The 17,295-nt window shown below is 48.8% G+C and overlaps 1 protein-coding gene across 2 annotated transcripts in view; it reads left to right on the top strand.

Moving 5' to 3' along the window:
- Positions 1-16,652, top strand: part of tp53bp2b (tumor protein p53 binding protein, 2b) — a 35,061-nt gene extending 18,409 nt beyond the window's left edge. For both annotated transcript variants that reach the window (XM_072671514.1, XM_072671515.1), the window contains 15 exons: positions 4,703-4,773; positions 4,876-4,977; positions 6,544-6,706; positions 7,437-7,612; positions 7,864-8,028; positions 8,133-8,310; positions 8,408-8,536; positions 8,834-8,913; positions 9,012-9,417; positions 10,224-10,918; positions 11,365-11,502; positions 12,363-12,496; positions 13,243-13,409; positions 13,536-13,735; positions 15,429-16,652. In XM_072671514.1, coding sequence (XP_072527615.1) covers positions 4,703-4,773; positions 4,876-4,977; positions 6,544-6,706; positions 7,437-7,612; positions 7,864-8,028; positions 8,133-8,310; positions 8,408-8,536; positions 8,834-8,913; positions 9,012-9,417; positions 10,224-10,918; positions 11,365-11,502; positions 12,363-12,496; positions 13,243-13,409; positions 13,536-13,735; positions 15,429-15,470 — 2,846 coding nt within the window. In that variant the 3' untranslated portion in view covers positions 15,471-16,652. The remainder of the gene's footprint in view (positions 1-4,702; positions 4,774-4,875; positions 4,978-6,543; positions 6,707-7,436; positions 7,613-7,863; positions 8,029-8,132; positions 8,311-8,407; positions 8,537-8,833; positions 8,914-9,011; positions 9,418-10,223; positions 10,919-11,364; positions 11,503-12,362; positions 12,497-13,242; positions 13,410-13,535; positions 13,736-15,428) is intronic.
- Positions 16,653-17,295: the final 643 nt, after the last annotated feature.

The following is a 17,295-nucleotide window of genomic DNA, read 5'->3' on the forward strand; positions in this document are numbered from 1 at the left end:
ATTTGGGGAAGCTAGATTTGGGGAATTGAGTCTGGAGCTTAATTTTGAAGTGGGTTTGAGGAACGGTGTTTGAGGGTGGGTTTAGTGTTGAATTTGAGCTTGGAGTGGAGTTTAAAAGTGGGTTTGTGTGATTAAGGGGTTGAGTATTGTAAGTTGAATTTGTGTTTGAGTGTTGGGGAATTAAGATCAGGAGTTGAGCCAGGATTACGCTTGAGAGGCTGAATTCGGAAGTTCAGTCTGGGTGATTGCATTCAGGGAAGGGACTTGGGGGGGCTTAGTGGAATTGAATTTGGAGGTTGTTCTGGAAGGGTTGAGTTTGGAACCAAAGTTTCTAGAGTACTTCATCTTGAGGCTTCAGACTGGCTCTGACTGAAGAATCTTCGTTGGCATTGCTTTTATGTCCAAGCAAGACCAGCCTTGAAAAATGTTCTTCTTTAATCTGTCAAAATCCAGGTGATTAGCCGTGGTCATGGGATATTTAATTACAGGCATGTCTGCAAGCTCTAAGTCCAGTGGACGACAAACAATCAGCCCTCAGTGGAGCGTTAGCACGGCCGTTTAATAAAAGAGGATTTGGCTTTGTGTGGGTACCTTCAGCCTGTGTTTAACCAGGAAACATCTACTGAGCACACGCTCTCGTTCAGACCCACGGCGTACAGCCATACAGAGAGTTGGCGGCATCCGGACACAGCTCTATGCCAAGTCGGTCATCCGTTCAGTCACACACACTTTCCGCAGACAGAGCGGAGTCAATACAGGCAGAGCTATTTAACCAGGAAGGCCACAGAGAGCGGGGGTTTCCTCTCAGATTCTGGAGGAGCATTGCTGTGAAGGTCTGATTGCACTCAGCAGCAAGAGCTTTAGTGAGGTCAGGATGTTATTGGATGATCACCACCCCACCTCATCATCTCCAACTCCCTAATTCATCCCAAACGTACTGGATGGAGCTCCACCACCATCATCCCAGAGAGCACAGTTAGTTCCACTGCTCCACAGCTCCTCAATGCTGGGGGGCTTTATTACACCCCTCTACCAGCCCACGCCTGGCATTAGGCAGCGTTTTGCCAATAGGTTCATTAGGTGTGTCCTATTCTATTGGCAGTGCTTCTCGACGGGGACTAGACAAGCTGTTTGTTTGTGCGTCAGTAGCTGAATGCATTAATTAGCAAGGGTGTCCACAAACATTTGGACGTTTAGTGATGAATGGTTGGCTAACACACACACACACACAGAGGACGTGTCCTCGTACCACCGGGGTCATTCGAGGGTAATGAGCACAGGCTCAGCCGAGTGAGTGTGTGCCAGCCCACGCCACCCTCTTGTGCCAAGCACTAGGATGCACGCTACACACACACACACACACACACACACACACACACACACACACACACACAGCTGGATGGGTCAGAGCTTCCATTAAATTTCCTCAGAAGCATTTCTTCTGAAGTCAAGGGTATTAATCGGGCATCCTCAGGGCTCCGCTTTGCTGCAGTAACAGCAGCCTCGACAGTTCTTGGAAGGCTTTGCTGCGAGGGTGTGATTGCATTCAGCCACTTCAGCTCATCGTGGAGGTAATGGGTGGAGCTCAGTACGTCCTGCCCTGGTGGTCAGTGCTCGGACAACTGTGTCAGCAATGGGTGCACTTTAAAGTAGCTGAAGTACCAATTGGAAGGGGTGTCTGGATACTTTTGGACATATTGTGCCTAGACACGTTCAGTGTCTGACAAGGCTAATGTGGCTAGCTAACTAGCGGTTGGAGGTTATAGGTTTTTAGTTTTATTAGTTTTAGTTTTTATTTACTAGTATTAGTATTATTTATAATTATTAGCTTTATTTTCTTATTACATGTTTATTATTTGATTATTAAAAAAGTATGCTAGTTATTATGCTAGCTAGTAGGGGTGCAACGATACGTGTATTTGCATCAAACTATCATCACTTTTACCGACATTCTGGCCTTTTTTACATTTTATTTATAAGATTCGACTCGTATACCTCCGTCGGATCGGACGAGGACGTTGTGTCGGTGTAGTTGGACGGTTGTAGGCTGTGTGGTGTGGAAATACATTGAATATAGCTAGCTAACGCTTACAGGCTACACTGATTACCTCATGCTACACCACACCTGGTGGAACAAACTGTACCTTAAATGACCGTCTGTTCAAATAAATAATAGATTAATAGGTAATAGGTTATATAATAGGTTATATCTTTGTGGTTTTTTAGTTTGTTTGTAGCTACCAGACCGTGGCATTTGTGTACCATTACTATTACCCCTGCTAGCTAGCTGTCTAGCCTACTCGCTATCGATTCGCTGTTTTTACCTCTTTTAAACACTGTTTTTACCTCATGTTTTGCTTGGTTCTGAGCTTCAGGCTAAAGTTTTTGTCTTCTGTGATGAATACCTCATTAATCGAAGCTGTACTGAAGCTAGCTAATGATAAAACACCCACAGATCAGCTGTTCTTAGCGTTCCTGCTAACTCTGAGGTAACATCACTTTTTTGTGCACTTTTTAGGGCCATACATTTATTACAATGTTTTTAATTATTATTTTTATCAGGAGTATAACAAATCAAGCTGAAATTTCATTAAATGATTATTTTGAGTATGCTAGTTAGCTAGATTAGCTTTTATGCTAGCTAGTAGGGGTGTGTATTTTTTATCAGACTATAATTCTTAGATGTTCTGGCCTTTTTTACATTTTATTTATAAGATTTCAGGCGTTTAACTCGATTGTTTCCTGTTGTACCAAACTGCGAGGTATAAACCGTGGTGTTTGTGTACCATTACTATTACCCCTGCTAGCTAGCTAGCTGTCTAGCCTCCTTACATTTTTTTTTTTTTAAGAAAGAACCATATTTATTACATTTATTACAGATTTTTCTATAATTACATGTTTTCCATGATCATTTTTGTCTGGAATTTCATTAAACGTTTCTGAATATGCTAGCTAGCTAGATTAGCTATTATGCTAGCTAGTAGAGGTGCAACGATATATGTATTTGTCTCAAACTACCATGATTTTTACTGACTTTCTGGCTTTTTTTATATTTTATTTTTTAGATTTAACTCATAATATCACTGTTTAATCACTTACTAACTTACTAGCTAGCTACATTAGCCTCGTAGCTCCAGTAAGGTGAGGTAAGGTCTACGTTCGAGCTGAAAGGGAAATTAGTGTAAAGTTTGCGTAAAGTTTTTTTTTTTATTATTTTTTTTTTTTTACTGTTGTTACCTCACAGAATAGCATTAGCGGTTGAGCTAATTCCTTTACGTAATGAGAACAAGCTAAAGGCCTATTTCTTTGGAGGGTTGTGTGGATGTGTGGTGTCAAGTTTCCATTAGGCCGCAAAGCTCCAGTGTTACACAACAGTGAAAGCGATAGCGCTCTCGCACACTTAGCACAGCAACAGCACTTCATTTCTTCTGTCCAGCAGATTTACGGACAATTACAGTAATCCCGGGTTCGGGCGGTACGGCTCCGAACGGCCTGGTGTTGTGTAATCAGCCAATCAGTGATTAGCCCCCCTGCGGGCTGGGATAGCGGCCTGTTTATCTAGTAGCCCATATTAGCGGTTGGGCTAACCATGCTGGTGTGGGGGTTACGTAACCGGGGCTTTCCTTTTGTTTGGTGTTCGGCTCAGCCTCATTGTTGTCGTTACGTAATCCGCTCTCTGACCACTCCTCTCCCGGTCGGTGAGCCGTACAGTGTCATTTGGTCAGCGGAAATCCATCAGGGCCTGACCCCTGCTGACCTTGCCCTTGTTGCCGTGGGTGGGTGAAAAGATAATCCCATGCTAACTTCAGCTTTAGCGGCGTCACCGTGACGCCTTTTCTGCTGGAACACCTGATACCTTGTGCTTCCGCTCACTGGCCACTTTATCGGAAACACCTACTGTATGCTTCCACACACTGGCCACTTTATTAGAAACACCTACTGTATGCTTCCTCTCCCTGGCCACTTTATTAGAAACACCTACTGTATGCTTCCTCTCCCTGGCCACTTTATTAGAAACGCCTACTCCCCTGTGCGTCCACTAACTGGCCACTCTATCGGAAACACCTACTACACCTTGTGCTTCCTCTTAATGGCCACTTTATCGGAAACACCTACTGTATGCTTCCGCTCCCTGGCCACTTTATTAGAAACACCTACTACACCCTGTGCTTCCACTCACTGGCCTCTTTATTGGAAACGCCTACTCCCCTGTGCGTCCACTAACTGGCCACTCTATCGGAAACACCTACTACACCTTGTGCTTCCTCTTAATGGCCACTTTATCGGAAACACCTACCGTATGCTTCCGCTCCCTGGCCACTTTATTAGAAACACCTACTACCCTGCGATTCCACTCACTGGCCACTTTATAGGAAACGCCTGCTACCCTGTGCTTCCGCTCACTGGCCACTTTATAGGAAACGCCTACTACCCTGTGCTTCCGCTCACTGGCCACTTTATAGGAAACGCCTACTACCCTGTGCTTCCGCTCACTGGCCACTTTATCGGAAATGCCTACTACCCTGTGCTTCCGCTCACAGGCCACTTTATCGGAAACGCCTACTACCCTGTGCTTCCACTCACTGGCCACTTTATCGGAAACGCCTACTACCCTGTGCTTCCACTCACTGGCCACTTTATCGGAAACGCCTACTACCCTGTGCTTCCACTCACTGGCCACTCTCTGTCTCTCTCTCTGCAGGTGGTCCCAGGGGTCCAGAGCTACTACTGAAGAGGACCACAGTGAAAACAGAAAGACACCTTGAGAATGGGGTGAGTGTGAAACCGTCCTCGGATTACCTCCACCTCTCAGTACTGACCACGTGAAGACCCACTGCTTCTCCCTGTATGACGTTTTGTCGGATTTCGTTGTAGATGGTTCCTCCTCGTTTGGACCTCACTCTGTCAGAGTTGCAGGAGATGGCATCACGGCAGCAGCAGCAGATAAACGTCCAGCAGGAGCTCCTGGCAAACAAGGTACAAGGCACTACTAGCCCTCCGTACATACATGTACGGCATACTGCATATTGCTCCTTTAAAGCCACTGCAGCTTGAGCGTAATGAGATTAAAGGAGCGATAAGCAATATTTTCAAGGCACTACTAGCCCTCCAGACATACATGACATACTGCATATTGCTCCTTTAAAGCCACTGCAGCTTGAGCGTAATGAGATTAAAGGAGCGATAAGCAATATTTTCAAGGCACTACTAGCCCTCCAGACATACATGACATACTGCATATTGCTCCTTTAAAGCCACTGCAGCTTGAGCGTAACGAGATTAAAGGAGCGATAAGCAATATTTTCAAGGCACTACTAGCCCTCCAGACATACATGACATACTGCATATTGCTCCTTTAAAGCCACTGCAGCTTGAGCGTAATGAGATTAAAGGAGCGATAAGCAAAATTTGCAAGGCACTACTAGCCCTCCAGACATACATGACATACTGCATATTGCTCCTTTAAAGCCACTGCAGCTTGAGCGTAATGAGATTAAAGGAGCGATAAGCAATATTTTCAAGTCACTACTAGCCCTCCAGACATACATGACATACTGCATATTGCTCCTTTAAAGCCACTGCAGCTTGAGCGTAATGAGATTAAAGGAGCGATAAGCAAAATTTGCAAGGCACTACTAGCCCTCCAGACATACATGACATACTGCATATTGCTCCTTTAAAGCCACTGCAGCTTGAGCGGAATGAGATTAAAGGAGCGATAAGCAATATTTTCAAGGCACTACTAGCCCTCCAGACATACATGACATACTGCATATTGCTCCTTTAAAGCCACTGCAGCTTGAGCGTAATGAGATTAAAGGAGCGATAAGCAAAATTTGCAAGGCACTACTAGCCCTCCAGACATACATGACATACTGCATATTGCTCCTTTAAAGCCACTGCAGCTTGAGCGTAATAAGATTAAAGGAGCGATAAGCAATATTTTCAAGGCACTACTAGCCCTCCAGACATACATGACATACTGCATATTGCTCCTTTAAAGCCACTGCAGCTTGAGCGTAATAAGATCAAGGGAGCGATAAGCAAAATTTTCAAGGCACTACTAGCCCTCCAGACATACATGACATACTGCATATTGCTCCTTTAAAGCCACTGCAGCTTGAGCGTAATGAGATTAAAGGAGCGATAAGCAAAATTTGCAAGGCACTACTAGCCCTCCAGACATACATGACATACTGCATATTGCTCCTTTAAAGCCACTGCAGCTTGAGCGTAATGAGATTAAAGGAGCGATAAGCAAAATTTGCAAGGCACTACTAGCCCTCCAGACATACGACATACTGCATATTGCTCCTTTAAAGCCACTGCAGCTTGAGCGTAACGAGATTAAAGGAGCGATAAGCAATATTTTCAAGGCACTACTAGCCCTCCAGACATACATGACATACTGCATATTGCTCCTTTAAAGCCACTGCAGCTTGAGCGTAACGAGATTAAAGGAGCGATAAGCAAAATTTTCAAGCACAGATCCTGAAACCCTTCCACGGCCTGCCGTCACTGAGCTCGTGTTGCCTGTTGCAGGAGCAGCGGCTGCGCTTCCTGAAGCTGCAGGAACAGCAGACGTCGGAGCAGGAGAAGCTGCGGCTGCTGCGAGAGAACGCCGAGAACCAGGAGGCCAAACTGCGGCGGGTCCGAGCTCTGAAGGGCCAGGTGGAACAGAAACGCCTGAGCAACAGCAAACTGGGTCAGGACCTACAGAGACACACGCATGCGTATATAGCTCAGGGCTAGGACGTGTAGCACATTAGCTCATGGTTAGCGCATTAGCATGGTAGTTACCGAACTTTTAATGAAAGTTCAGAAGGTCATGGTCACTGTCCTGCTGCTAGCCGACTTGCCTACGCCATCCTTTGCCAGTTTGCTAGCATCGCAAGTATGTCAGCTAGCATAACCACTAATGCAGCTGACGTTTTAGCAGGTTGCCGATCGCCCTGCTTTAAAGCTTAGTACAACCTAAGCAGAATTAGCTATATGTTCGCTAGCATAATAGTTAGCATACAGACCTGTTAGTTAGCATATTAGCATGCAAGATCTAGCATATTAGTTAGCATATAGGCTAACGAGACTGCAGCGAGGGAACCTTGTGTTTAGGACCTTCATGCTTTCAGGTAGTTCACGTTTACCACATTAGCTCATGGTTAGCCTGTTAGTTAGCACATTAGCATGTCCATTTTTGTTGGTGAACGGACCAACAGAAACGCTTCCATTAAAAGTTCAGAAGGTCATGGTCACTGTCCTGCTGCTAGCCGGCTTGTCCACGCCAGCCTTTGCCGTTTTGCTAGCATCGCAAGGATGCCAGCTAGCATGCTAGTTAGCATACAGGCTAACCAGACTGCAGCTAGGCAACGAGAGGGGATGGTCTGAAGATTCATTCATGGGGGAACTTCTCTCTCGCTCTGATTCTGGCTGTGCAGTGGAGGAGATCGAGCAGATGAACGGGCTGTTCCAGCAGAAGCAGAGGGAGCTGGTGATGGCCGTGTCCAGGGTGGAGGAGCTGAGCCGGCAGCTGGAGATGCTGCACCAGGGCAAACTGGACGACGGTGGACACGGCTCAGCCGGGGAACTCGAGCGACTCTACAAGGAGCTGCAGGTGGGCTATTTTGTAAACCAGAGCCGCCCGGTTAGAACCTGGACCTGGATTTCCCACCTTTCGTCCTGGCGGACCTCCTGTCCTTCACATCTGAGGACACCTGATCCAGCTAATGGGAATGGAAAGGACAGGAGGTTCTCCAGAGCAGGACCAGGTTGGGAACCACTGATCTAGGCTAACGTATCTCTCTCTCTCTCTCTTTCTCTCTCTCTCTGTGTCTGTCTCTCGCTCGCTCCTGACCGGGTCCACAGCTGAGGAACAAGCTGAACCAGGAGCAAAGCGCTAAGCTGCAGCTGCAGAGGGACAGCCTAAGCAAGCGCACGCAGGAGGTGGCCGCCATGGACCGCCGGGTGGCCGAGCTGCGGGAGCGGCTGTGGAAGAAGAAGGCCGCTCTGCAGCAGAAGGAGAACCTGCCTGTGAGTGGACGTGAGAGCCAGAATTAGCATTTAAGCTCCGCCTCCCTCCGAAACCACATCACCAATCACTTAACTGCGATTTTCTGTCTCTCCGCCTCTTTCAGCAACCAACCGACGGCCACGGCCCTCAGCCTCCGGTCAGCCAGTCCAGAGTGGCCGCAGTCGGGCCGTATATCCAGTCCCCTCCTCCTCCTCCGCTTCCTCCCAGGCAGGAGGTCCTGATAAAGCCGGCCTACCCGGACGGCACGGCCACGCTGCCCAAACCACTGGCCAAAACCGCCGGTATGCCCCAGAGCTCGACGCTCTCAGACACATGGACAGAAGTATTGGGACACCTGTTCATTTTCGTTGTTTCTTCCTACCTCTTTTCCTATCCCAGGTCTTGGTCTCCAGGCGAGTAAAATCTCCAAGCTCTCTGATTGGAGCGCCAGCGCCGAGGTCACGTCATCCCAGCGTGGCCACGCCTCCACGCTGCCACGAATGAGCAGCCATGGATCAACGGAGAAAGGTGCACACACATAGTCCAGTCTAGACCCAGACGCTGTCGATCAGCCAAGGCTAGGCTAGGCTAACATGGCTAACAAACACTGGACTTGGTCAGGTTGACCGGTTGTCCTTTCTTGGAGCACGTTTGGCAGGTACTGAGTGTGTTAGCGGTGTTAGCCTAGCATCTCTCGTGCTAAGCTAAACAAGCACACATCAGATAGCCAACATGTCTTGGTTGATTGACTGGGCTCCAGTGGTCAGCAGCTGCTGGTCAGTGTGGTGGGCAGCTAACTGGGTTTTTTTTTTTTTTTTTTTTTAGATCCTGAGATTGACTTGAAGCCGCCACCGCTTCCCTTACGCAAGAACCAGAGCAGCGAGGACCTCTTGAGGGATGGACAGGTACTACACCCACACCTACACCCAGAGTGGACCACCAGTTACCCTGAACACGTGTCTTCTGGGTTACCTCTCTCTCTCTCTCTCTCTCTCTTTTTCAGAGTGTAGGTAAGGTGCCTCCCCCGGTCCCCAGCAAACCCAAGCCGGCTGCAGGCCCCCAGTCCAATTTCAGTAAGCCCTGCTTCAACACCGGCACCTTCCCAGGCAAAGCCAGAGGAGCGCCCCCGCTCACTCCGCCGTCCACCCACAACCAGAGGCCTCCGCTGCCCCCTCCACATCACCACGGCCCGCCCCTGCCCCTGCCTCCCAAACCGGACACCCTGCCTGCGGCCACCGTGCGGCCCTTCAGCGTGGAGGGCTCGTCAGGGAAAGGGGCGGCCACCCCTCCGACCCTCCACAAGCCCCAGACGCTGGCGGCCAGCTCCATCTACTCCATGTACACTCAGCACAGCTCGCTGGCCAAGGGCTACCAGGGCCAGAGCACGCTGACTCGCTCCCAGCCACGCCGTGAGTAACTGCCAGCACTGCTAAATGTGCGGTCAGGGAGGTAATGTTCGCCCTGAGGCGGCGACGGATTAATGGCCGAGGAACAATTCACGTTACGACATGAAGTCATGAGCGTGACTCACTGTTATTGAGTGGGCGAGAGAGAGAGAGAGAGAGAGAGAGAGAGAGAGAGAGAGAATGTGGTGCAGACTGAGAGAGGAGGGCAACTGGGTGGTTTGGGGCGAGAGACCTAAAGAAAGAGAGCAAAGGAGTGAGATAGAGGGACGTATACAAATGAACAAACACCACATGACCACAGGGACCACCATAGGACCATAGGACACCACTGCACAAGACCAGATGTTATTTAAGTGCTGGACCATTCTCAGCATCCGCCCACCAAAAACGTCCATCCAGCAGGTGGTCCTGTAACCTGAGGACGGGCTAGAGCCGTGGTTTCCAACCCTGGACCCGGCGGGCCTCCTGCCCTGCATATTTTAGTAGTGTCCTGCTCCTGAGTTGAGGGTAGGGCTTGTAAGTAGTTGATTAGCCGGGTCAGGAAAGTTGGGAGCAGGACAGGGGGTCTTGAAGGACCACTGGGCTAGAGGATGGCCACAGTCCACTAGAGGTTGAATAGGGTTGCTGTAACTCTTTATCTACAAAACTGACCAGAAGGGACTGTTACTGTCCAGTTTATCAGCCTGCTTCTACCCCCTGGTGGCTCCCAGAGGACCTAAAGACTGTAGTTATCTTTTGACCTCATCAGTGGTCAGTTCTGTTAGTGTTGCAAATTTGATCGGACTCTTGTTTATCCCATTTATTTGCAGTGTATGGAAAGCCAGTCATCCCGTCCACCGGAGGACAGCACTCCTACTCCCTGGACAGTAGCCACCCTGAGCGAGCCACCGCCGCTGACCCAGACCAGGTGGACCAGGGCATCATCCTCGCCCCCGCCGGCATCCCCGGCGAGGGTCCGGAGCCGGAGCGCGTCCCACGGCCGCTGAGCCCGACCAAACTGCTGCCGTTCCTGTCGCAGACGCACCGGCTTCAGAGCGACGTCGACCTTGAGTCGCTAAAGAAGAGGCTGCACCACGCGCCGCGGCCCCTGAAGAAGCGCAGCTCCATCACTGAGCCCGAGGGACCAGCTGGGCCCAACATCCAGAAGCTCCTCTACCAGAAGACCACGCTGGCTGCCATGGAGACTCCCAACAGGGAGGGATCAGGGGCCACCACGGGGCAAGAGGACGAAGCCGTGAGGCTGCAGAAGGAGGACGACTCCATCCCGCCTCCGCTGCCCCCGCGCTCCCCTATCCCAGACGAAAGCGAAAGGGCCGAGCTTCACCCCCCGCTGGAGGAGGACGAGCAGGAGGGGAGTGGATCCAGCCCACCAGAGCCATACACGGACGAGTATCCCCCGTATCCGCCGCCACCCTATCCAAGCGCAGCGGACCAGGACGCGCCAGGGGAGGACAGCGGAAGCATGAAGGCTCCAGAGGTCACTGGACAGGTCACGTTACCCCCGGTACACACTGCTGGTATATTCATACATCTTGACCCAGAACCTGAGGGTCCCGTAGGCTTATGTCGGGGTCCTGCCGTCAGCCTGGCAGCGAACTGTACCCTTCAGTGAAGTGGTACTTTTGAAGGCTTCGTAGCCTTCATTACAGATCGAGTCAGGTCAACACCGACTCCAGTGATTGCCCCCCCCCCCCCTTCTTTCCGAGTCTGTTGCTTAGCAACTGACCACACAAAGATTCTAATCACTGCCTGCGGACTCATTAAACACTGAAGCAGGACCACAGTGTTGCGACACTTTGGGACACTTTACGGGTTTCCGTAATGCTAGCATGATGCTAACTGCGGGCTCAGACTGTGTGAAGACATTCAGCAGTCTCCAATAGACCTGGTTCTGTGTTTTTTCTGACCCCTCCGTCTCTTCTCTCGTACGCTCTCTGTCTCCCTCTGCAGGGGAAGAGGACAAACCTGCGGAAATTGGGCTCGGAGCGGATCAACCATGGCATGCGGGTGCGCTTCAACCCCCTGGCACTGCTGCTGGACGCCTCTCTGGAGGGAGAGTACGACCTGGTGCAGAGGATCATATATGAGGTGAGCAGGAAGAGAAGACGATGACGAGGAAGAGGAGGAGGAGGAGGAGGAGCTGGAAGAGCCGGCCAAACTACCTCCATTAGTTCACTAGGGTCAGCCTTGATTGGCCACACTCGGTTCTCGTTCATGAAGATCATGCTTGGTGCCCCCGATCTCATCTTAGTTGCTTAGAGGAACCCTTGGCTGATTTGCTAGCCTTGTCCACTACAGGGCTAAATGGCTACTAAGGCCTGGCGGAACCGTTAGCTAAATCAGCTAGCTCACACTGCGTCTCGTAATAATTATGCCACGCCTACAAGGCTTTATTAATGTTGCTAGGTAGCTAACGCTAGCTAACTTACTGAAGCCAACTGTAATTCCTCTGCTTTTTACAGATGGAATCTCCCTAAACCAGTCTGTCCGAAGCTCAACGATGACTTCGGCATGTAGTTAGCACTATGCTAACGGATAGCTATAGCCGTGGTTGTGGCGTAAAAGCTAATATACAGACGCAAAAGCATGGCCACAGTCCAGCACAGCTAATTCAGAAACCCTGCAGCTCGTGTGTAAGTGCCTAGCGAAGGAGCCTGGGTTGGACGGGGACGGTAGTAGACAGGCTAACGCCGTGGTGGCGAATTTGGACGAGCCCGATAGCTGAGCTTTACCGTGCAGTGGACGAGAGGCCACAGTATGATAGATTACGCTACGTTGCTAAAATACAACGACGCAAGAATGGTCATTGGGACAGGTGCACTGTCTTGCTGGTTTGTGCTGCTGTGAGTGAATGGCTAGACTTCCTCTCAGCTCCCTCAATAAAGATACCTCAGACACTGATGACAGATCTCTGACTCCGAAATTGACACAGTGTTGTCTCTGGGCAGGTGGAGGACCCGAGCCTGCCCAACGACGAGGGCATCACCGCTCTCCACAATGCAGTGTGCGCCGGACACACCGAGATTGTGAAGTTCCTGGTGCAGTTTGGAGTGAACGTCAATGCTGCTGACAGCGATGGCTGGTGAGAACGTGCAGAGTTCATCTACCTACCTGGGCTTTCCTTACATTGACCTTCTGTCGGGTGTTGACTTCTCCACTTCTCCAAAATCCAGCAGAAAGCTTTCATCTCTAGACAGTTACTCCATCAAGCTCTTTTTAATACCCTTGATTTCAGAAGAAACGAATGAATGAGCAGGTGTCCCAATACTTTTGTCCAATTAGCGTACTTTAAAAATGTTCTTAGAACAAAGCTGGGCTCGGACATCAAGGCAGGAACGTAGACCCCAAAGGTTCCTCAAAACTTGGGCTGGGTTGGGGGCGGGGTTCAAATTTTGTTGTTGGTAGCCATGGTGACCCCCAGCTCCTATCAAAATTTGAACCCTGCCTCTAACCCACCCAAATGATGAAATAGTGTTTTGCTGAAGCTTTGGGGTCTATGTTCCTGTACAACCCCACACCCCCCCCCCACCACCACCACTACCACCACCACTGTACACTACATGTCCAAATGTTTGTGGACACCCCTTGTAATGAATCTAGCTAGGCGTGGGTGGGCTTGAGGGGTATGAAGCCCCCCAGCATTGAGGAGCTGTGGAGCAGAGGAAGAACTGTGTTCTATGGAATGATGGTGGAGGAGCTCCATCCAGTACTTTTGGGATGACTCTTTTTAATACCCTTGATTTCAGACGAAACAGTGAATGAGCAGGTGTCCCAATACTTTTGTCCATGGCCATTCCTCCACCTCTTCCTCTCCCCTCTGCTCTTCAGGACGCCGCTGCACTGTGCCGCCTCCTGTAATAACGTGCAGGTGTGCAAGTTCCTGGTGGAGTCCGGGGCCGCCGTGTTTGCCACCACCTACAGCGACATGCAGACGGCGGCGGATAAGTGCGAGGAGCTGGAGGAGGGATACGCCCAGTGCTCCCAGTTCCTCTACGGTGAGCAGCCCAGCCCTAGCGTTAGCATGATGCTAACGTCTTAGCTTAATTATCACACACACTCACCTGAGTTGTGTCAATAAGCAACCTCTGTGTGTGTGTGTGTGTGTGTGTGTGTGTGCGCAGGCGTGCAGGAGAAGATGGGCGTGATGAATCGGGGCGTGGTCTACGCTCTGTGGGACTACGCAGCCGACAGCGCTGATGAGCTTTCCTTCGCTGAGGGAGACTGCATGACCGTTCTGAAGAGGGACGACGGTCAGGAGAGTGAGTGGTGGTGGGCTCGCTGCGGAGACAACGAGGGGTACATCCCCCGCAACCTGCTCGGGGTGAGACACACTGACTATTTTGGACACTTTAATAGACACGCCTACCGCCTCGTGCTGGCCACTTTATTAGAAACGCCTACCGCCTCGTTCTGGCCACTTTATTAGAAACGCCTACCGCCTTGTTCTGGCCACTTTAATAGAAACGCCTACCGCCTTGTTCTGGCCACTTTATTAGAAACGCCTACCGCCTTGTTCTGGCCACTTTATTAGAAACGCCTACCGCCTTGTTCTGGCCACTTTAATAGAAACGCCTACCGCCTTGTTCTGGCCACTTTATTAGAAACGCCTACCGCCTTGTTCTGGCCACTTTATTAGAAACGCCTACCGCCTTGTTCTGGCCACTTTATTAGAAACGCCTACCGCCTTGTTCTGGCCACTTTATTAGAAACGCCTACCGCCTTGTGCTGGCCACTTTAATAGAAACGCCTACCGCCTTGTTCTGGCCACTTTATTAGAAACGCCTACCGCCTCGTTCTGGCCACTTTATTAGAAACGCCTACCGCCTTGTTCTGGCCACTTTAATAGAAACGCCTACCGCCTTGTTCTGGCCACTTTATTAGAAACGCCTACCGCCTTGTTCTGGCCACTTTATTAGAAACGCCTACCGCCTTGTTCTGGCCACTTTAATAGAAACGCCTACCGCCTTGTTCTGGCCACTTTATTAGAAACGCCTACCGCCTTGTTCTGGCCACTTTATTAGAAACGCCTACCGCCTTGTTCTGGCCACTTTAATAGAAACGCCTACCGCCTTGTTCTGGCCACTTTATTAGAAACGCCTACCGCCTTGTTCTGGCCACTTTATTAGAAACGCCTACCGCCTTGTTCTGGCCACTTTATTAGAAACGCCTACCGCCTTGTGCTGGCCACTTTAATAGAAACGCCTACCGCCTTGTTCTGGCCACTTTATTAGAAACGCCTACCGCCTTGTTCTGGCCACTTTATTAGAAACGCCTACCGCCTTGTTCTGGCCACTTTATTAGAAACGCCTACCGCCTTGTTCTGGCCACTTTAAAAGAAACGCCTACCGCCTTGTTCTGGCCACTTTATTAGAAACGCCTACCGCCTTGTTCTGGCCACTTTATTAGAGACGCCTACCGCCTTGTTCTGGCCACTTTAATAGACACGCCTACCGCCTTGTTCTGGCCACTTTAATAGAAACGCCTACCGCCTTGTTCTGGCCACTTTATTAGAAACGCCTACCGCCTTGTGCTGGCCACTTTATTAGAAACGCCTACCGCCTTGTGCTGGCCACTTTATTAGAAACGCCTACCGCCTTGTGCTGGCCACTTTATTAGAAACGCCTACCGCCTTGTTCTGGCCACTTTATTAGAAACACCTACCGCCTTGTTCTGGCCACTTTATTAGAAACCCCTACTGCCTTGTGCTGGCCACTTTATTAGAAACACCTACCCCCTTGCGCTTCCCTTCGCTGGTCACTTTATTAGAAACACCTACCCCCTTGTGCTGGCCACTTTATTAGAAACACCTGCCCGACCAACCAAGAGTGACTTGGCGGTCAGAAGCTGAACAATGATGTTGCATGCAAAGTAGATGTTTCTTATAAAGTGGCCACTGAGCAGAAGCACAAGGTAGTAGGTGTTTCTAATAAAGTGGCCAGGGTGTGTAAATGGTAACGGGGGTCCTACCTCTTTGCTGGATTGCTGTTCACTAGTGCGCCCTCTTCTGTTCGCAGCTGTATCTGCGGATCAAGCCCCGGCAGAGGAGTTTAGCCTGAACGTCCCCTCGGGATTCCGCGGCTCAGTCCCAAACCGGTGTGCGCCCTCAAGCTCTCAAGCACACTTCACTCAAGGGAACTCAGCAGCTGAAAGGGCTGAAAAGAAAGACACTCTGAAGTGCTTGTGACTCACTGCTGGTACGTGGGTGAGCTTCACTCTGCTTCAGCTGTAACCGTGGACCGTCGGATCGTCTCGTTCAGAAGCACAACGGAGGACGGATGATGGGGGGGTGGGGTTTAATGTAGCGATGTCCAGTAAGGGTTTGTTGAGGCCTTTTCTAGGGCGTGACTGAAGTGTACAGCTCCAGAAGCAGAGGACTTGGTATTTATGCAGCTCTATTCGATTATTTTGTACAGACGTCCAGAAACGATGGCCCCCGGTGCTCCTCGTCCACTGTGGGGGGTCTCCATCAGGTTTCATGTCGGTGTCGAATGTCCTCGCTTCTTTAAATGAATGTAGCTCTGGATCACAAGCTGCTGTCTGAGGTCCTGAAGCACCCAAAATAAGGCCCGGCCAGCATGCTCATGGTGCGGGTAACACGGATGGGAGGTGGGCTGGGTGGTGCTACAGCCCACCTTAATCTATCATGGGTCCCAGCTAGACCCTGTTGGACGTCCAAATGTGTAGCCAACGTTTCTTCCCATACAGGCCCCACATGGACATGCTAGCTGGAGGTTTACAGTTCCCCTCTTACCCAGTCAGCCGAGACGTGGTTGGTGTCTGAGGTCTGTGAATTTATAAATTTGTAGGGACGTATGCAGGTCTGTTGGCGATTACTGAAGACCTCCACATGGCTTGTGGAATGCTAATTGGGGGGGTAGGAGATCTCATTAGTGCTTAATTACATTAGCCTCAGTAGCCCCAGCACTGCAGACACCAAACATGACCAAGCCTGTTCCCACCTGGTGACGGAGGGCAGAAATTCCCCACATTTCTAAAAGTATCTCAAATAAAAATAATAATTTGTATTAGAATTTATTTCAAAATCTTCAAAAACTTTCTCAAACTGTTGACTTCTGTTAAACTGTTAAAATAATGACTTTACTTTCAAGAATTTATTGGAGTATTTTAAAATAATTCCCACACTGAAATAATGACTTTTTTTTCTTTTCTTAAAACTGACCTGGGTCTCAAAATAACTTTTTTAATACTTTATTTTTTTTTAAATAAATACTCACCAATCACCATTTAAAAAAGCTTCTTTAAATTTCTTTTTAAAATTAGAATCTCAAAATAATGACTAAGATTTTTTACTTGGCATCTTAAAATGTCTTAAATTTTACTTGGTATTAAATTTCTTAAATTTTTGTCAACTATCTTTTGTCTTCTGTAAATGTATTAAAAGTATCTTAAAATGAACGAGTTCCTTTCTCAAACTTTTGACTTCTCCAAATTATCCCAGTGTTAAAATAAGAACTTCACTTTTTGAAGTCATTTCCGAACTGAAATAGTGACTTATTTCCTTAAAATTGACCTGGGTTTCAAAATAAACTTTTGGCTTCTCCAAATATCATCGTTTAAAAAGTTTTTACTTTTATAAAATTTAGAATTTCAAAATAACTACCAAGATTTTTTACTTGGTATCAAATTTCTTAACTTTTACTTTTGTTTTCTAAAAAAATAATCGTAAATGTATTAAAGTATCTCAAAAGAACGAGTTTCTTTCTGCTGACTTTATCGCCATGTTGAAATAATAACTTTACTTTTAAGAATTTAACTATTTTGAAACAATTACTTACTTCTTTAAAACTGACCTCGGTCTCAAAATAACACTTTTTGAAGTACTTTAGTATTTTTTAAATACTAAACTTTTGACTTCTTCAA

Source organism: Salminus brasiliensis, chromosome 25 (assembly GCF_030463535.1).
Source record: "Salminus brasiliensis chromosome 25, fSalBra1.hap2, whole genome shotgun sequence".
Classification (NCBI taxonomy): domain Eukaryota; kingdom Metazoa; phylum Chordata; class Actinopteri; order Characiformes; family Bryconidae; genus Salminus; species Salminus brasiliensis.